The sequence below is a fragment of the Malania oleifera genome, chromosome 10, assembly GCF_029873635.1.
Source record: "Malania oleifera isolate guangnan ecotype guangnan chromosome 10, ASM2987363v1, whole genome shotgun sequence".
NCBI classification, from domain to species: Eukaryota; Viridiplantae; Streptophyta; class Magnoliopsida; order Santalales; family Ximeniaceae; genus Malania; species Malania oleifera.
The window spans coordinates 39,141,212-39,162,989 of record NC_080426.1 but is presented as its reverse complement, the minus strand read 5'-3'; the positions used below and the strand labels follow the sequence as shown (position 1 = coordinate 39,162,989).

At 35.0% G+C, this 21,778-nt stretch overlaps 1 protein-coding gene across 1 annotated transcript; it reads left to right on the top strand.

The window, feature by feature from the left end:
• Positions 1–20,058: 20,058 nt before the first annotated feature.
• Positions 20,059–21,456, top strand: LOC131166626 (expansin-B15-like). The gene is made up of 4 exons (XM_058125209.1): positions 20,059–20,251; positions 20,600–20,712; positions 20,829–21,025; positions 21,132–21,456. The coding sequence occupies exons 1-4, from the start codon at positions 20,059–20,061 to the stop codon at positions 21,454–21,456; spliced, it is 828 nt and encodes a 275-aa protein (XP_057981192.1).
• The last annotated feature ends 322 nt before the right edge of the window (positions 21,457–21,778 follow it).

Genomic DNA, 21,778 nt, shown 5'->3' with positions numbered 1-21,778 from the left:
ACTTATGGGCTTGGAGTGAGCTCATAAGTTCTTCTACGGACATTGTTTCCAAATCTTTTGTTTCTTTCAAGGTCATGGCTATATAATCATATTTTTGATCTAGAGATCGCAAAATTTTCTCACAAATTCTCTCGTCATTGAGAGTCTCTCCATTTCTTCTCAATTGATTTGATACTACCATAACTCGTGTATAGTAGTCAGCAATAGAATCAGTAGATTTCATTTTTAGAGATTCGAACTCACCTCGCAATGTTTGAAGACGAATCTTCTTCACTGTGTCTGCACCTTTGTGTGCTTGATGGAGAGAGTCCCGAACTTCTTTGGATGTCTTGGCGGAGGCAATGATTTCGAACGTGGCCTCATCAAGGCCTTGGTAGATTATGGACTTCGCCTTGCAATTCTTCTTTCGATCGGCTCGCAGGATCGTTCGTTTAGCATCGGACATAGTTGCTTCGGCTTCTTTTGATGGGCTTTCTCTGTACCCATCTTCAACGATGTCCTTGACATCTTGAGCACCTATAGGGGCTCTCATTTGAATCGACTAGTTGTCATAATTCTCCTAGGTTAATTTTGGAAAGACAGCTTGGGTAGCACCGTTCTCCATTAAGTGTAATATATAAAAACAAAGAGATGGGGGCTGATTTTGGCAAATCTGTTGCCACAAATGTGTTCATAAGGTCTAAAAACCTTTGGAACCGGTTTTGGATTGCAAAGAACCGGTCCAAAAATCACTGAACCGGCTATAGGAAATTTTAGGTGGTTTTAAAATGGCTGGATTAACTTAACGGCTGATTAACGATGTCAATGCTTACCGTTAGTCCACGTGTCGGCGTTTGCGTGTGTCACGTGTCAGCGGCTGGGATGCGGATCGGAAGCGGGTCGAGTCTCGAGTACGGATCCGAGTTGCGCGTCGCGGAGTCGGGTTGCGGGTTGCTGGCCAGGTCAGATCTTGCCAAGCAGGCGAGGAAGACGCGTGCGGAGCGCGTGTCGCTGACGGCAGGCGTCTTTGTCGGCACGTGAGAAAGCTGTTGAAACCGTTTGAGGTGCGTGTGAGCACGTGCAAAGCCTCCCGAAGTTCGTTTGAGATGTGGTTTCCACCGTTGGAATCTTCTCGAGTCAAATTTTACAATGGTAGGGTCAATTTTGGATTTTGAGCAACTTCAAAACTGGGAAGAAAATTGAATTTCTCCTCTGTTTGCCTTTGTTTGGCGAATTCCGGCATACCTGGACGCTCTGATACCACTGATGGGTGGAGAGAAACGCTCATTCATTGGTTGTGACTGAAACTCACTGAAAATAAATGCATAAAAAACAATATATTTCAATCTGAAAAAATATAGAGAAATTTCAAAGACAGCTCTCACTCTCTCGCTCGCTGGTTTTTCACTCTCAACACACCACATTACATTGCACACACACACAACTATTTATAGCAGATACAGAAAACAAATAATCAACAATTGTGGGAGTAAATTTTCAATGGAGGTGGGCTGGAAGGTGGTGTAGGTTGCCTACCGATTCCAGAAAAATTAACAGCGGTGGGCTGCTGGTCATCTCCAGTCAAGTTTACTAATTCAACACAATTGAGGTTTTAAACCCAACCAAAAAGCTTTTTAATCATTCAAAACATTCTTAGACAAAAATATATAAAATCTAGTGAAAATTAAAACTTGTCCAAGTGAGCTTTTCTTCAAATATAAGATATCTTGATTTATGAAAACACAATTTGAAAGATCATTTAATATCTTATATACTTAGAATGTCCTTTTACAAAAATATACTTAACTTTCTTAAAGTTTTAGGACATTAACTATGCTTTGAAAAAATCGGGACCAAGTATGAAAATGTTCTTAAAATTAGGATGTTAAAAACTTGTCCCTTTGAAAACATATTTTGAGTTTAGGATTATTTTTTACAAACTCTTTGAATTTAACTTTGAAAACTATGAATGTGAGTTTGTGACTTTAGTGCAATCATATAAACTCATGTGTCTTAGTATGCATGCATTTTACTCAACTCTTGCTTTGAAATCATGAATGAAACAAAACCAACAAAAGTTACAAAACACTTCCTCAAACACTCCCCAAATTCATATAAGACTACATTAAGCTTCCTTTGGTCATGCTTGGGTCCTTCCGAGTACTTGTCCATTTCATCTTTCCTTCTTGACGTCTGCTCAGTCTGATCTTTGCCTTTTGACCAATACTTCAAGTATTCATCCCTTGAACCTGTACTAAATATAATCTATAAAGAGAGGAAAACACTAGGAACAACAAGTAGGTTAATATCATCAAAACACAATAAACCATGATGGTGTAGCAATCAAGGTTGACATTCTCCCCCTTTTGATGATGTCTAACCTATTAAGAATCTACTTAATCTTTGCATTTGTCTTTATACTTACTATGGCTTGATATGCAAAGATTAGCTAACCTAGAACTTCTAATGGATTGTTATCATCAAAACAATACAATTAAGCTCACATAGCCTCTAAGGCTAACATGATATATGTAGATCATACTAATATTCACATCATAAGATTCGTTTATTAAATTACACTTAATAACAAACATAATCAGATCCCATCTAGTATTAAACCAAGTTTCTAAGGTGACCAAATCACTTCTTATATTTCCTATCTATAAAAAAACAAGACCTTATCCTTTGGGAATTGAAAAATATAGTTAATTCAATTCATTATCATGGACAACTTTTCTAAATGTAAAACTTTCTTAGCAAACCATATCAACTCACTCACCAAATTACCTATAAAGAAATAAAAGATTTATCCTTTGGGAATGATTTACTTAATTCATTTTTATAAACATCCTTTTTTATATGTTAAACCTTCTTAGCACATCTCTTTATCCCTTTCCCACTTTATGCCCCCTCCTAGGCAATATTATTACTAGTAAAATATTTAACTTCATCTTATGTTATTATACAAAAGTTTTTTTTTTTTTAAAGGGTGCATTCTTTTCCATCATTCATACTCTTTCCGATCCACGAAGTCAACTATTTTGTTACAGTGTGAATAAAATAATCAATGAATGTAATAATTATATAGTTAGTAAAAATCCAACTTATAGATGAAAATTTTAGCGCAGCTAATATTACTTTTGATCTATATAAGAGACGAGAGATATATGTTTGACATAGTGTTTGATAAGTCTTTTATATGTTAGTGTCATTTTTTTTGTCAAAAAAAAAGACAAAAATAACAGTCATTATACTTGTTGAAGCTTATATAATTGAAACTCAAATGTGATAGAGTTTGTCAATGCATGCATAATAAGTTTCTAATATTGGAAGGAATAGTTGACTATTTGTGACATTTTAGCCTTCTTTAGTTTCCATGTGAAAACTGACATTCAGTTCTAAATCATATATAATCTATAATGCATACTTTGCTAATGTTGGCGTATATGTTTAATGATACTGGAAGTTGATTTACTTTGCCTTTGCAACAAATTTACTATGGCGGAGTTAGCAATGATGGGTGCTAGTTAACTGATATTTTGTTCTAGATTTAAAAAAAAAAGATTGGCTTATATTAGATGCATGATTGGACAAGTGGTTGCACACAAAAAAAAAAAAAAAACTATAGTTGAGTAAAAAAAATTTCCCTTACAACAAAAATCACCTTTTATCAAACAATCAGATTCAAATTTCAGAGCTTTATTTCATCATCTTGCAAAAATTTATTTGTTGTTGATTAATTTGTGATGGATAATAATAAGATACACCCAAAACCCATAGGAAGACCAATGCTTTTGGAAGCTTGCTTTGGCAAAACACTCCATTTGTTGTTGTCTAAACATTTACCAAATAAACAGAAAATTTCAAGTTTTTTGCACTTCCTTAATCAAGGCTTTTGATAATATGATCGTGTAATTGGTTTCTTGGTTCTATTTATTTATTGATGGTTTCGTGAATGATTTTAAGACAATAACCAATGAAAGAAATTTTAAGATGAATATATAAACCTATAAAGTGTGTATATGAATATAAGCAAGGGATGTTATGGTTCTATCTCATATGAGATAATGGCAACTACTCAATGGAACATTTTTTAGAGTGAATATATTACTAACTATTGTTTATGGTGGCTCTTATACTTTGAAGTTTCATAAACAAGGAAAGAGAGAAGAACATAGAGGGTCTACTGTGCAGGGACTCATCGACGAGTGTCTTGATCTCGTCAACGAGAAGATCCCGAGACCTAGGAAATTTCAGAGTGTCTAAGATATCGAGAGCTGTTTTGAAGGCTCATCGATGAGTGGTCAAAATTGTTCACTAATGGTCTTCTTGGTCTCGTTGACAAACCCCTGTTCTCGTCGATGAGCAGTCTTGGGCTACGAGCAGATTTTTGAAATTTGAATTTGGATGTTATGGTAGTTGGGCATTTGGAGGGAAACCTTCGAGAAACTTTTATCTATTGTATTTCTGAGTGTATTTTCTATAGAAGTTCATTGTAAGAACAAGAGTATTGTGATTTTCATATTGTAGTGAATTATTTGTGCCATTTTCTTTATTCTTGTGTTGTTGATTATTCTCATTCATCTTGAGTGTTGTGTATTGTTGCAAGATTATATCTTCTACTGTGTGTGTGTCCTATACTTGGTATTTATTACAACAAATTGGTATCAAAGCGATTGTTGTCTTGGCATCAGGATCATCTTTTGCAAGATTTAACATCGTCAAATTCGATGGAACCGGGAATTTTGGTTATGATAGAGGAGAGTGAAGGACATTCTTGTGGAACAAGGCATAGGAAAGGCACTATCTAGTGGTCAACCAAATGGAATGGATGAGGCAACATGGACAGAATTACAAGCAAAGGCAGCGTTGACAATTTACTCTTGTGTTTGGCCGACAAAGTTCTCTATCAGGTGATGGAGAAAGATTCTTCATCGGCTATATGGTAAAAGTTAGAAAGCTGGTACATGTTCAAATCTATGAATAAAAAACTATTTCTTAAGCAGTGTTTGTGTTGGTTTAAGATGGTTGAAGGATCAAACTTAGATCAACACATTAATTCTTTCAATCAAATCATAAGTGATTTGATAAGGGTTGATGTCAAGTTTGATGAGGATGATAAGATTTTGATGATGTTAAACTCTTTGTTGTTGACTCGTACCTATGAAAACCTTATTACTACTTTTACGTGGGGAAAGGAGACTCTTGATCTGGAAGGGGTAACAAGTGCTTTGTTAAATTTTCATAAAAAATTAAAGATATGTGATGAAAGAGAAGGACTTGTGGTAAAGGGTAGTAATGATCGTGGCAAAATAAAGTTTAAGAATGGGCCTAGTTAAAAATCCTGAAATCAATTCAAGAAGAAAAAAGAAATTTAGTGTTACAAATGTGGTAAAAAGGGGCATGTGAAACTGAAGTGGCTAGATTGGAAGAAGGGAAATTCTGAAGGTATTTCAAAATTTTCAAATGTTGTTCAAGAAGGAGATTCAGTGTGCAGTGATGGTGATGTTCGATCAGTTTCAGTGGGGTTGGATGATCTAACGAACTCTTGGACACTTTACTCGGCATGTTCTTATCACATGACTCTGAACAAGGAGTGGTTCAGTACTTACAGGGTAATAAAATCTAGATCAATTCTTATGGGTAATGGTGCTTCTTACAAGATCATTGGCATTAGAACTGTAAAGATAAAAATGCTTGATTGTGTTGTAGGAGCATTGTGTAATGTGAGACATATACTAGAGTTTAGGAAGAGTTTGATATTGCTTGGTACTTTGGATTGTAATGGCTTTAGATACAAGTCCAAAGGTGGAGTTCTGACCATATGGAAAGGTAATGTTGACTTTTTGAGTCCGATCCCTGTTTTGATAATGACAAACCATACCACTTATGTAACCGAGTGTGAACATGTTTATATTTCTATAAGCACAAGTGATGAATGCAAAATGGAAGTTGTAAAGAGTACTGAGAAGAACACCAATCGGCATATTCCATGGAGCATTGAGGTGCAGAAGACACGAAGACTTTATTTATTTTCTGGGTTGTAATAGTAATTAGGATTGAATGTGCATGCATCTTACATGATTTAAAATTGAAGCTTTACCTGACCTTAGATTGACCATAGGACCTCCAAATAACATGAAAAACTCATTTTATAAAATTCCTAACTTATACAAAGGTTTTTAAATGGTTTTAAAGTTAAAAGAAGGCAAAAACTAAATTTTTCAAAGGGGTTGGTCAACCGGTCAGTCGACTGAATGTTAGAAATGAGCAATTTTCTCACTCAATTCAATCTCATATAAGACCATGTTAAACATGAAAATTGTAGAATTTTCCCATAGCTTGAGTTTGATACCAAGAACGTCTAAATTGGAGTTATACAAAAAAAGTTATGGCCAAAACACTGAAATGTGTTCGTAAGAGAAAAACTCCCTTCACGTTTCTTCCGTCTAATTGATGGACATTTTTATCAAACCCAAAATCATTATCTTGAAAATGTGTTCAACATGAAAGTTGTGGTATTTTCTCTTACCTTTCTATTGATATCAAGAAAATCCAATTTACAGTTGTATAGAAAAAGTTATGGCCAAAACACTAAACAATGTCTGCGCAGAAAAGTAGAGGCCGGTTGACTGAACCTTTACTATGGTCGACCGAAACTCGTTGATGTCAAGCCTCGGTCGACCGTACCTTGAGCCTGGTCTACCGAACTTCTCGGGAAAGTGTCCCAACGGCCGAAAAATGGCTAGTTTTTAAAATAAAAATATATTTTAAGGTCCCAACGACTATATAATGGTCACAAGGGGTTTTTGTCTATAAATACAACCCTAAAACACTTGAAAATTGTTAGAGAATCCCTTTGTTAATTTAGTTTATCATTCTTTGATTCTTCCACACTTCTATACCCCATTTGTTCTTTAAATTCTTATTTTTCTCCTACTCTTCTTTCATTTGAAAACCATTTTGGGAGAAAATATTCTTGGGGGTTTTATGTGAAGAGGCTTGAGCATATATCATATACATATATATTGCTTGATAGCCTTCTTCTTTCATTTGTAGTACATTTTCAAAGATTAAATTTCTCCCATATTCTTTTATTTGGAAAAATATTTTTTGGAGAAATTTATTAGGAATAATGTCTTGAAGGCTTGGGCTAATATTCTTGCTCATATATTTTGCTTGAATGCCTTCTTGGGATTAATTTTACTAAGATCAATCATTTTGAAGAAAACCCGAATATTCTCCTACTCTTATCTTGACATACATTTGTTGGAAAATTTCTTTGGGTTATACAAGAGGGAGCCTTGAGCATATATCAATTTAATATATACTTGCTTGAGAGGCTTCTTCTTCTATTTTATAAATGTCAATCATTTTAGAAAAGAAAATCATTTTCCAAACTCTCAAGTTTTACTTGAAAAATATTTTAAGAGAAAACCCATATTCTACAAGAGCTTCATTTCAAAATCATATGAGAATGCATATTAGATTTTAATGTTGTACATCTCTGTTTGTATTTCAGAAACATATTTTATGTACAAAATGATTTTATTATAACGGTTCGGTTTAGCCCATTAATTGAACTGGGGAGTCTGAGCCCCGCAAGTGAGACCGGTTCGGTTTAGCTCAGAATTGAATTGGGTAGTCTCAGCCCCCCAAGTGAGACTAGTTTGGCTCAGCCTAGTAATTGAGCTAGGGTTTTCCTCACCCCGTAAGGAGAGGATGTAAAAGGTTTTTGCTCCGTCCGGTTAAGTGAGCAGGTATAGTGGAATCCTTGGGGGTAAGCCCAAGGCGGGGATGTAGGCTGGTTTGGTCAAACCTCGATAACAAATCTGGCGTCTTTCTTTCTATTTTATTTAAATTCTTGCACTTTAATTTCAGCATATGTATGAATGTTTATTTAATGTCGAATTTATTTTCATGCACACATTTGATTTAAATAAGATACTGCACACGTGTATGTTTGCTTTTATTGTTAAACTTGCTTTACATACACGTATACATGTTGAATGGGATATGATACTATGGTGAATCGGTGAATTATTTAAATTAGCCAAAATTTTTTTAAAACCCAATTCACCCCCCCTCTTGGGATCACACCAATTCCAACAATTGGTATCAGAGTCTCATTGCAAAAGGCTTAACCGCTTATGCATAAAGATCGCAATGACTCAACTTTTTGGTGTATCCCAATTTTGAGGGTCAGTGCTTTGCAAATCCTCCACTATTTTATTGCATAGATTTTACTGTGTTAAATCTGAAAATATGTTTGTAAAATCAAATGATTGGTGGATTTGGAAAGTATTCGTGTTTGTTATGCTTATCATATCCCATTGAAAATGTTTTCAAATTGCAAATTTCCCAAATTTTGAAAATGAATTAAACTTGCATGACATATGTTTTAATGCATATTATATGTGTGCCATGCATATTTTTTGTGTGTGCCTTAGTCACTAATGCCTTTGTAAGTTCATTCTTTTGAGTGCTAAGGACCTTTAGGAATCATAAGAGGTATAAGGAACCGAAAGAGAGATGACACCACTCCAAGCTTAAACGATTAAGAAGGAGTAAAACTTAAAGGTATATCTATTCTCCTTCTAATATTTTGAATAACTCATAGTATAATTCACATGATATATCTTGTGTTTGATTTATTTGTCGTCGTGAATCATATGACATTTGTATTCATTTCTTGTCATGATTTGTATGATATATCTTGTATTAAATCTTTGTATAAATCATGATAAATCTTTTATGATAATAGCATGATGTCTTATGAGGTGCACTTGAGAAGAATATCTTATTAATACTCATAAGATTTTAGGATATATATATATATATATATAAGGAATCAAAATGCTTTAAATGATTAAATAGAGTTGCATGCTTAAAAGATTATATTTTAGTATGCTCTATTATTCTACTGAGAACCCTAAGGAAATCTAGCCAACATATGAGTTTTAATGACCTTATTCAATCTAAGCTTAATATATACATATAATTATGATTGGTTAATATATGATAATATTGTGGCTAGTGCATGCTTATGTCATTATCAACTTTTGAATTAAACCTCATATGCATGTTTAAATAAATCTCATTCAAATGGACAAAATGTTTTAATTGTTATAAGAATTCTGATGCTATATATGCTTTAGTATGAATGTCTCAGATATAGCATATCTTTGTCCATCACACAGTATTGAGTTTTAGGAAATTGATCTTATGCTATGTAATGTATAATCCTAAACTCATAATTGAGCTTAAAACGATAAATCATTTTCAAATGATGAATTAAACTCAAGGAATTTATAAGCTTGTCCTCATATTTGAAAATGTTTGTTATGCCAAATACAATTAATTGAACATATAATTCTTTGGCTACATAATTGAGGGGGAGCAGCATATTTTCAAAACTCATCCAGTATGCATCTTGTTGTATTGTGCTTATTATTGCATATATATTGGATGCTTTGTATGAGCTGAACGCAAATATCCATGTGTGCTAAATGAATATATTTTATGATGGATGGATATTTTCTTAAATTTGATATGCTTTTAGCTGAATGCCACTATCCATCACTTGCCTGATGATTATATCTCCTCATGGATAGTTTATATTTTATTTGATATATTGATTGATCTACCTGATTGCATGCTTAGTCTAGAATGCCTCCTGCATGGTGGATGCAGTTGATGAGAATTGCATGTAGTGGATATAGGTTCTCGCATGCTTAAAGTGGATTATTATTTGTCGATTGCATGAATCTATCTGGTTTTAGGTACATGGTAAATTTAGGAAATGTTCTATTTACAGACAGCATGCTGCCGACATTTCGATAGGATTTTTCCCAAACCAAAACCTTGTGCTAAAGATGATTATGATAAAATTAATGTTAAAACATTTTTGAAAGGATGAGTGAAACCAAATAGAAAATTGAAATTCATCCTGGCATAATTATCGAATAACTAGGAGAGCCCAGCTCCATCCCTGTAGGAAGCACAAAAATGATTCATATGTATCATCTTCATTTATAGAATATCGAGGCTCTTGAGAATACCCTAAACCTTATATCCAGTGCTTAAAGTCTGATGATTTGATGTGAAATGTTCTTGGGTCATGAACATTATTGCATGCCTCTATATATATTTTCTGATGCATTTATGGCTTATAAGGAAGACTATACTGAACATATGACAAAATCTCTTAACAGATAACCATTGTAGTTGCATTAAAAGGACCGCTTATACTATCTGGTATACCTAGTGAAATCAATTTTTGATTAGTATAAGCATCACGTTTCCCTTCCTAGGATGCACAGTAATTACATGGGATAGTACATGTGAAATCCAAACTGTTATGTATTTTGAAGACATGTACACATTTAGGTTGTGTCTTAGGATGAACTTAGTTCATGGACACCATTTGGTCAAATTCTTTGGATAATGTACTTTCACTCCGGAACCAAATGGTAGAGCATCATCCTGTTTTAAATTGAACGTTCCATATTTTGATGATGGTCCATTGACTAAGGAATTTGCATGACTTAGGGAGAGTTTTTCATTTCACACACACTCATTGTGAATTTTGAGTTGTGTCATCCTTATTGAACTCATATTGCATTAGCCTTGAGTATAGCCTTGATTGACTATTGTGTATTTAAATTGAAATGCAATATGTCATGCTAGTATGTGCAAAAAGTTTATATTTGCTGCATGCTAAAAATATTTTGAAAGGATGAATTTTTGAGAAATGTTCTTATATGACTATCATCCTAAACTTAAATGCAAGTATGTATGCATGCAAATGTACAGGGGGGAGTTTAAGCCTCACTTTTATGGAAAATGAAATTAATGCCTATAATCTCCTGCATGCTAAGTAATATTTAGAAGGATGAACATGTGTTGAGTGTGCTTAAATGAAATTCATCCTTGAACGTTAATGCACTTTTGTATGCTTGAGACTATACTGGGGAGGTTAAGCCCCATCCTTGAAAAAGGATAAGAATCAATTGACTCATGGACTCACATTATTTCTCATTGTTTCTACATTTTGAGTCCAAAGTTTTTTTAGGCTTCTTGAACATCATATCTTGTCTTTACTGAATATCTTTGATATGAATTGTTCTGGGTAGACATGAACACCATGCATGACTTAGTACTTGATATTTAGCGCATGTGTGTTTAGGGACATTTTACTGGTGAAATTTATTCGTCTAACACATATCTAGTAAAATATGAAATTAATACTTATACTGCTTGAACTTTCACAAATTATATCAGTATAAGTAGTTAAAAGAATCTAAGCACGCATTCAAATTGATAGGGGGAGCACCTAGAAATTATTTTTCTATCTTGTTGTGCTCACAACATTTCCTGCTTAGATTTGGCTTTTAAATTCATTGTGGCTTGTGATTAATTTTAATGTCTTCCTTGAATATAATAAATGAAAATATTTTGTTTGCCACAGTGGTTTAGGTTTTTCCATATGATCCCCATTCTTAAATTTATTTAACATCCTTGGATTTATATGGTTTCATTTTTCTGGTACTTTGTAATTTGCACTAAAATGATATACCAAGAAAATAATGTTTGCTTGAGTTTTAAATTAAAGTTTCTTTTTCAGCAAGCATAAACCCCTAGTTTTTTAAGCAAACATTATAAGGGGGATATATATATTTATATATATACATATATATATTTATTATAATACTTTATGGCAAGAACTTATTTTAAAACTAGAACTTTTTCTCTTGCCTCATTATTTTTATATACATATGAGTTATAAAATTGCATAATTGGCTCGGAAATTTCATATGAAAATGTATGCGAACTTGTTAGACTATTTTTATGCTCAAACCTCCCTTTGGTATCATATGTCGTGTGCCTTTAACTCAAATCTTCCACGGGTCATATGATATGTTTAAATTGCAAACGATTTGTGTATGTTTATGGTCTAACCTTGTTTACATGTCATTTTAATCTTTTAAATGACCAGTTAAACTGTTCTGTATGTTTAATGGTTATATCTTTTAAACAGTTATAAAATTTTTATGCCCAACTGTTATATCACATAAGGGGAGAGTTTTTCTTTTCTACAAAAAGGGGGAGTTCTCGTTGCTGAGTATATTTTAAATGATAAAATTATTTTCTACTCAGTTTAGCCCTTTTGTTGATGACAAAAGGGGGAGATGTTTCTTGAGCAAAACTATAAACCCCTTTTATCTCTCTGTCTTTTGTTATTTAAAATGGGAAATGACAAATGCACAAACTTGAATATTTTGTTAAAATAGTTTCAAACATAAACTGCACATTGAACCACTGAGCTTAACTCTCAACTTGAAAATTTGTGAAGTCTTCATGTTTATGATTGAGCTTTTTTTTTTATAATATCATTTTGAATTTATGCATATTGTATGGGGGAGCCTTATCAGGCAATCTCAATTTTGCTCATATGTTTGTCATCATCAAAAAGGGGGAGATTGTTGACTTTTTGAGTCTGGTCCCTGTTTTGATAATGACAAACCATAGTATCCCACTTGTGTAACTGAGTGTGAACGAGTTTATATTCCTGTAAGCACAAGTGATGAATGCAAAATGGAAGTCGTAAAGAGCACTGAGAAGAACACCAATCGGCATATTCCATGGAGCATTGAGGAGCAGAAGACACGAAGACTTTATTTATTTTCTGGGTTGTAATAGTAATTAGGGTTGAATGTGCATGCATCTTACATGATTTAAAATTGAAGCTCTACCTGACCTTAGATTGACCATAGGACCTCCAAATAACATGAAAAACTCATTTCATTAAATGCCTAACTTATACAAAGGTTTTTAAATGGTTTTAAAGTTAAAAAAAAGGCAAAAACTAAATTTTTCAAAGGGGTCGGTCAACCGGCTAGTCGACCGAATGTTAGAAATAAGAAATTTTCTCACTCAATTCAATCTCATATAAAACCATTTCAACATTAAAATTGTGTCATTTTCCCATAGCTTGAGTTTGATACCAAGAACGTCCAAATTGGAGTTACACAGAAAAAGTTATGGCCAAAACACTGAAATGTGTCCGTGAGAGAAAAACTCCCTTCATGTTTCTTCCGTCTCATCGATGGACATTTTTCTCAACCCCAAAATCATTATATTAAAATGTGTTCAACATGAAAGTTGTGGGATTTTCTCTTACCTTTCTATTGATATCAAGAAAATCCAATTTAGAGTTGTATAGAAAAAGTTATAGCCAAAACAAGGCTGGTCGACTGAACCTTCACTACGGTCGACTGAAACTCGTTGATTTCAAGTCTCGATCGACCATACCTTGAGCCTGGTCGACCGACCTTCTCAGGAAAGTGTCCCAAAGGCTGAAAATGGCTAGTTTTCAAAAAAATATATATATTTTAAGGTCCCAACGGCTATATAATAGTCACAAGGGGTTTTTGTCTATAAATACAACCCCAAAACGCTTGAAAATTGTTAGAGAATCCTTTTGTTAATTTAGTTTATCATTCTTTGATTCTCCCACACTTCTATACCCCATTTGTTCTTTAAATTCTCATTTTTCTCCTACTCTTCTTTTATTTGAAAATCATTTTGGGAGAAAATATTCTTGGGGGTTTTATGTGAAGAGGCTTGAGCATATATCATATACATATATATTGCTTGATGGTCTTCTTCTTTCATTTGTGGTATATTTTCAAAGATTAAATTTCTCCCATATTCTTTTATTTGGAAAAATATTTTTTGGAGAAATTTATTGTGAATAATGTCTTGAAGGCTTGGGCTAATATTCTTGCTCATATATTTTTCTTGAATGCCTACTTGAGATTAATTTTACTAAGGTCAATCATTTTGAAGAAAACCCTAGTATTCTTCTACTCTTTATCTTGGCATACATTTGTTGGAGAATTTCTTTGGGTTATACAAGAGGGAGCCTTGAGCATATATTAATTTAATATATACTTGCTTGAGAGGCTTCTCCTTCTATTTTATAAATGTCAATCATTTTAGAAAAGAAAATCATTTTCCAAACTCTCAAGTTTTACTTGAAAAATATTTTGAGAGAAAACCCATACTCTACATAAGCTTCATTTCAAAATCATATGAGAATGCATATTAGATTTTAATGTTGTACATCTCTGCTTGTATTTCAGAAGCTTATTTTATGTACAAAATGATTTTATTATAACGGTTCGGTTTAGCCCATTAATTGAACTGGAGAGTCTCAGCCCCGCAAGTGAGATCGGTTCGGTTCAGCCCGTTAATTGAACTGGGGAGTCTCAGCCCTACAAGTGAGACTAGTTTGGCTCAACCTAGTAATTGAGCTGGGGTTTTCCTTACCCCATAAGGAGAGGATGTAAAAGGCTTTTTTTTCCGCCCAGTTAAGTGAGCAGGTATAGTGGAATCCTTGGGGGTAAGCCCAAGATGGGGATGTAGGCTGGTTTGGCCGAACCTCGATAACAAATCTAGTGTCTTTTTTTCTATTTTATCTAAATTCTTGCACTTTAATTTCAGCATGTGTATGAATGTTTATTTAATTTCGAAATTATTTTCATGCACACATTTGATTTAAATAAGATACTGCACACATGTATGTTTGCTTTTATTATTAAACTTGCTTTACGTACATGTATACATGTTGAATGGGATATGATACTGTGGTGAATTGGAGAATTGTTTAAATTAGCCAAAAAGTTTTTAAAACCCAATTCACCCCCCCTCTTGGGATCACACCAATTCCAATAGGTAATCTGACAGTAATGAAAGGGTAGAAATTGGATAGGAGTATCTACATATTGCAGGAAACTATCGTTATAGGTGGAGCTACAACCGTAGATGCTGAATCGGATGAGACTGTTTTGTGGCATATGCGTCTTAGGCATATGGGGGAACATGGCATGAAGGGACTACACAAGAGAAAGCTTTTGAAGGGTTTAAAAACATGTCAGTTGGAATTTTGTGGTTTTTGCATTCTTGGAAAACTAAACAGGGAAAAGTTCAGATATGCCATTCACAAAACAAAGGGTATTATTGACTATGTGCATTCAGATGTTTGGGGCCCAGTTAGAATTGTTTCAAAGGGTGGACATGTGTATTACGTAAATTTTATAGATGATTACTCACGGAAGGTCTGGGTTTACTTCATGCGTCACAAATCAAATATGTTTGTCAAGTTCAAGATTTGGAAGCTTGAAGTGGAGAACTTGACAGGGAGGAGAATCAAATATTTGAGATCGGCTAATGGGATCGAGTATGCTGACTCTCGGTTTATGGAGTTTTGTGCGAAGCAGGGTATCAAGAGACACTTCACAGTTCGCCGAATGACACCTCAGCAAAATGGTGTGGCAAGACGAATGAATTGTACTCTTGCTGATAGAACTCGGTGTCTCATATTAAATGCAGGGTTACTGAAGAACTTCCGGACCGAGGCAGTGAGTATGGCATGTTTTCTGGTAAACCGATCACTAAGGGCGTCACTAGAGGGTAGAGTGGCGGAAGTGGTTTTGACGGGAAATGCAGTAGACTATTTCGGATTGAAGGTATTTGGGTGTCCAGCCTATGTCAACGTATCTAGTGAGGAGAGGTCTAAGCTTAACCCAAAGTCACATCGTTGCATCTTTTTAGGATATCTTGATGGTGTAAAGGGATACAAGCTGTGGGACCTTGTGGCAAACAAGGTAGTGATCAGCAGGGACGTAGTCTTTGACGAAAAGGTTATGGTGAAGCGTACTCAAGATTTCAATGATCAGAAACAGGAGCCAGAAATCTATGATAGTTGTGATTGCAGGTAGAGTTGGAAGCTTAGGGTAACAACAATGATCATGGTCCCGTGGTTGTAGGGAGCTCTAGCTCGGGAAACCAACAAGTTGACAATATTCCTATAGGAGATCCAGGCGCACTATTATACCTCCGCCAAGGTATGACTTTGAGGAGATGGTGTCTTATGTTTTTGTTACTAGTTGCAGTGATCCAACTACTTTTCAAGAGGCAGTGCACGACCATGAGAAAGGTCAATGGATGGAAGCAATGATTGAGGAGATGGAGTCACTACGTAAAAATCAAACTTGGGATTTGATGGAGCTTCTAAATGGGGAGAAACCAATTGGGTGCAAATGGGTGTACAGGAAGAAGGAAGCAATATCAGAAAAAAAGGTGAGAAATTCAAGGCACGGTTGATGGCAAAGGGGTACTCACAAAATAAAGGGATAAATTATGATGAGATTTTTTCTCCAGTGGTCTGACATACCTTTATCAGGATTTCTTTAGGATTAGTAACTTATTATGATCTTTAATTGGAAAAAATGAATGTGAAAATGGTGTTTCTTCATTGTGACTTGGGGGAACAAATCTACATGGTACAGCTGGAGGGATTCATTGAATCGGGAAAAGAAAATTTAGTTTGTAGGTTGAAGAAATCTCTTTATAGGCTAAAACAGTCTCCAAGGCAATGGTATAAGCATTTTGATTCCTACATGATCAAAATTTGTTACAAAAGATGTGACTATGATTGCTGCATATATGTGAACAAATTTGATGATGACTCACTTATTTTCTTGTTGTTGTACATCAGTGATTTGTTGATAGCTGTGAAAGATTTAACTGAAGTAAATTAGTTAAAGGAACTGTTGCATAAGGAATTTGACATGAAGGATCTTGATTCAGCCAAGAAAATGCTTGGGATGGAGATTCACCGAGACAAAACTGCAAAGAGGTTGTGGCTATCTCAGGGCGGTTATATGCATAAGGTGTTGGAAAGGTTTAGCATGATTGATGCAACAATGGCGAGTACAACATTAGCGAATCATTTTAAGTTGTCTACTGCAGGTTACCCAAGTACGGATGAGGAAATCTGGGACATGTCAAAGGTACGCTACGCTAGCGCTGTGGGGAGTTTGATGTATTCCATGGTATGTATGAGGCCAGAATTGGCTCGTGTTGTAAGCATGGTAAGCAAGTTTCTCTCCAATCTAGGAAGATAGCATTGAAAAGCTGTGAAATGGATACTCAGATACCTGCAAGGCACATTGGATTATGGCATCATGTTTGGCAAGCAATAAGGTTGTCCTTCAATTATGGGGTTTGTAGATGCTAATTATGTCGAAGATATGGATGACACAAGGTCTACAATGGGTTATGTCTTTACCCTTGTAGGAGAGCCAGTATGTTGGAGATCCATGGTACAGTTTTTGGTTGCATTGTCCATGACTAAGGCTGAATATATAGCAGTTGCCGAAACTGCGCGCTAAGGAAGCCTTATGGCTTACCGATTTAGTCATAGAGATGGGGTTACAACAAGATGGAGAGGTGCTGCTTTGTGATAGTCAGAGTGCCATTTACTTGGCGAAGAATCAGATTTATCATGGTAGAACCAACCACATTAACGTGAGATTCCACAAGATTCTAGAATTGATTACTTTGGGTGAACTTGTGTTGGACAAAATTCACACTTCTGAGAATGCAGTAGATATTTTGACTAAATCAGTTACTTTTAAAAAGTTCAAGCATTGCTTGGACTTGCTCCATGTCTCCAAGTGATAGAAGGGAGACAAGCCCAACCTAGTGTTTCCAAGTTCAAGGTGGAGCGGTTCATATGTCTTTCACGATTCTCGTAAGGGGCGTATAATCACCAAGGTGGAGATTATTATTTATGGTGACTCTTATACTTTGAAGTTTCATAAATAAGGAAATGGAGAAGAACATAGAGGGGCTGCTGTACAAGGACTCATCGACGAGTGTCTTGACCTCATCAACAAGAAGATCCTAAGACCCAAGAAATTTTAGAGTGTCTGAGATACTGAGAGTTATTTTGAAGGCTCGTCGATGAGTGGTCAAAATCGTTGACGAGTGGTCTTCTTGGTCTCGTCAACGAACCCCTGTTCTCGTAGACAGAGGGTTAATAACCTACTTTCATGCCACATGTCCTTCCTCTCTCTCTCTCTCTCTCTCTCTCTCTCTCTCTCTCTCTCTCTCTCTCTCTCTCTCTCTCTCTCTCTCTCTCTCTCTCGTGCTCGTGCATACATGTTCCCCCTTCTAATGTGATATTATTAAATTCTAATGTGTTATGAAAGTTGGGATAATGATTTCAATGCATCAACTTCTCTCATCCTTTAATGTGACAAGTCCCTCTTTCTTTCTACAACTTAATTAGGGAGACCCATCACTCGCCCTCTCTAATGGGGCATTCATTAAATTCTTACATGTTACACATTGGTATAATAATTTTGATGCATCAAATTCTCTTTTTTTTTTTTTGCCACAAGTCCCCTCATTTCTTTTTATAACTACTTAGGAGGACCTATTTGCTCCCTCAGCAATTTAAACTCCAAGAATTTTTTCATATTTGTTTATATAAAAAATACGAAAAAAAATAAAATATATAGAAAAATTGATTTTTACACACCATTAACATTTAATTTCTTTTTACTTTTTAATTACTTTTTTGATTGACTGATTTATTTATTTATTCGTATAGTGTTATTGACTCATTTAATTATTTACCTAATTTATTTTAAAGAACATTAATACTTGACTTCCCAAAAAGAAAAAAAAAATCTTAAGCTCAAAAAGAAAAAAAAAATAATATTAAATGCAAAAGTAATTGGGCTCTTTAGAAATCATGCAATTCAATGATTTCAGTTTTGAAATCGTATCAAAATTTCTAAAATTTAAATAATTGTTATTATTGAGAAATATACATTTACTTGCTTATTTGGTAAACTTAAGCATTTAAAAAATAATGTTGTATCTTTACTGCACTTCAAAGAGTTTATATGCTTAAAAACACTCTCCATTAATAATTGAATTAAAATTTTGGTTACCAATAATAATTCAAGTATTTTTTGTAATTTAAAATTTTAATTTTTTAACTTCTATCAATAATTAAATTAATAATGTTATTATAATTGAATTAATACTTTTATAACTACTATTAATAAATGAATTTATTTAAAAAATAATAAATAAAATAATTAATCTCTCTCTCTCTCTCTCTCTCTCTCTCTCTCTCTCTCTCTCTCTCTCTCTCTCTTGAAATTGAACATAATTAACTGATTTGTAAATAGCTAGTCTATAATCATATTCCCTTAGTTTGGTTCCTATTATTCTAAAATAATCTAGTAAATTTTAAATTTCATTTTAAAAATTTATTAAATCATATTTTTCAAACAATTTATAATAATTTATATTGTGATAGTTAGGAAACGTCATTAGAGAGAAAAAAATAAATTTGAGCCACGAAATTAATAGATTTAAAAATCAATAAAAATACAAAAAATCAATGAAAGCATATATACTGCAAACACTAGTAGCGGACATTTGCTACGTGTATGTACACATTTTAAATTTTGAAAAGCTACATATGAAAAGCTATGAAACTAATTTAGTAATTTAGTCATTATTAAATTCTAATTTTAAATAATAATATAATTAATATGAGTAACCACACCAACAGATGTAAGCCACTGTTGGGAATTAACAACAAATTCTCGAAACTTGTGGGAAACAAAATAGAGAAAGAATATACGCCAAAGGAAAATTAATCACACGCACAGGACAGTATTTTCGTGGTTTGATAATTTTGTTCACGTCCACGAAATTGTAAGGATTTCACTATTATTAGGAAGAAAATACAGAAAGTGTAACGGTATAATACTCACTTTCTTTCGCCCTCTCGTGAAGTGTCACAATTTAACCTAATCACTCAAAAAATAATTATTTTATATGCTGCGCATAGGGTTCGAATAGGGTGCAAAATGGGCCAAAAAAATTTTCTCATGAGTTGCCCCTGACCCCCACAAATACGGTTTGAGCCGCTTAGTTCATGAGCATTGCGGCTTGGATCCTAGGGCTCAATCCTTCACTCCATGTAATAAAATCTCTCATGAAAAGTCAAATCATCATCAACTAGGCTCCGCCCAGCAGCCACAGCCACAGCCACAGCCACAGCCACAGCCACAGCCTCCCTATAAATACGCAAACGCAATCACAGCCTTGAATACCTAACTTCAGCTGAGCGCTGATAGTGCAAGCATTTGGTAGAAGAAGTAAGAATAATCTAATATTTACCATTTTAAGTCATTAATACAAATGGCTCCTCTCCAGGTTTTTCCTCACTTCATTCTCGTCACTCTCCTCTCTCTTCTGTTCAACCCTTGCTTCTCCTTCGACCCTAGCCTCTTCGATCTCCCCAAAGCTCTGCAGCTATCTGCAGACCCCAGCGGCGGTTGGTCCCCCGCCCAGGCCACCTGGTACGGCCCCCCCAGTGGCGATGGCAGCGAAGGTATATATATAATACTTCAACTTTGATACTTCAATAATTAATTTGTTTAGAAAATAAAAATAAAAAATAAGTAGTCTGGTTCTCAATAAACTCAACTTCTTCCCACACAAATGTCAAGTCATAATCTTGTTGATGATGGTTTTTCATTTGAAGTAATATCTTAATACATATTTGAATAAAAAAAGGTGAAGAGAAAATCATATTAGTCTGAAACATTATTCTCATGAATTAATTGAGTAACCAAAGGAAGTGGACACTATCCTTTCAAAATAATAATAATAAAAAATGAGTGGCATACATATATATAATAAATTTTTGAATACTGTTGTGTACATAATATATATACAGGGGGTGCGTGTGGATATGGGAATGCCGTAGGACAAGCTCCATTCTATTCCATTGTATCCGCCGGTGGTCCTTCTCTGTTCCACTCCGGCACCGGCTGTGGTGCTTGTTATCAGGTGCGTAATTGTATTAATCTGCTTGCATGCCACTTTATATATATATATATATATATATATATATATATATATATGTACGTATGTAATTAATTAATGGGGACCGGGGTGATCGTCAGGTAAAATGCACTTCGCATGCGGCGTGCTCGGGGAATCCGGTGACCGTAGTGATCACTGACGAGTGCCCAGGGTGTGGCTCCGCCTCCGGCCAACCTCATTTTGATCTCAGCGGTGCTGCCTTCGGAGCCATGGCCAATTCCTTCAACGGCCGCTACGCCTTGCGTAATGCCGGCCTCCTGCAGATCCAATATAAAAGGTGAATGCCGTGTGCTCAAATTTCATTTGTATATAATTATCCGAATTTAATGAAGTATTGCTACTGTAAATAATTCCTAATAGCTAATTAATTTTATTTGTTTCAGAGTTGCTTGCAACTACCGTGGTATGCCGGTGGCATTCCGCGTGGACGCGGGATCGAGCCCCTACTACTTTGCAGTGCTAGTGGAGTACGAGAACAGCGACGGCGACGTCTCCGCTGTGTATCTCCAGGAGGCCGACGGTCCCTGGTATCCCATGCAGGAGTCTTGGGGTGCAGTTTGGAAGCTCAACTCCGGCTCGCCGTTGCGACCCCCCTTCTCCATCTGGCTAACCACCAGCGCCTCCCACAGGACTCTCGTTGCCTCGAATGTGATTCCCGCCGGCTGGCAGCCCGGCCAGACTTACAGATCTCACGTGAATTTTCGCTAAATGTCGAACGCGTACGGCCGGCCGCAGACATATGTAATTTTTGCGGCGAGGGATATAATTTGGAGCGTCTGTGTTTAATAAATAAATTAGGTAGGTGGGCAGCTGAGTTGGGTCAATGCTAAATGGCAACTTGTAACTTTCATAATTCTAAAGTTATAAGTTCGATTTTCACTAGAGAGTCTATCCCGGTAAATTATGAAGTTACAAATTGACGATTTTCATTTTCGAATTTGATATCACATTGTAATGTTTAAAATGGTGCGATTGGTAATTGTAGTTTCTGGATTATCAAAAAATAAAATAAAATGAACTAAGTATTTGT

Bases quoted from the DNA above. Each gene is read 5' to 3' on its own strand.
- LOC131166626 (XM_058125209.1), top strand. From the start codon at position 20,059: ATGGCTCCTCTCCAGGTTTTTCCTCACTTCATTCTCGTCACTCTCCTC. The intron at 20,252-20,599 runs GTATATATATAA...ATATATATACAG, and splicing joins CAGTGGCGATGGCAGCGAAG to GGGGTGCGTGTGGATATGGG. The intron at 21,026-21,131 runs GTGAATGCCGTG...TATTTGTTTCAG, and splicing joins CTGCAGATCCAATATAAAAG to AGTTGCTTGCAACTACCGTG.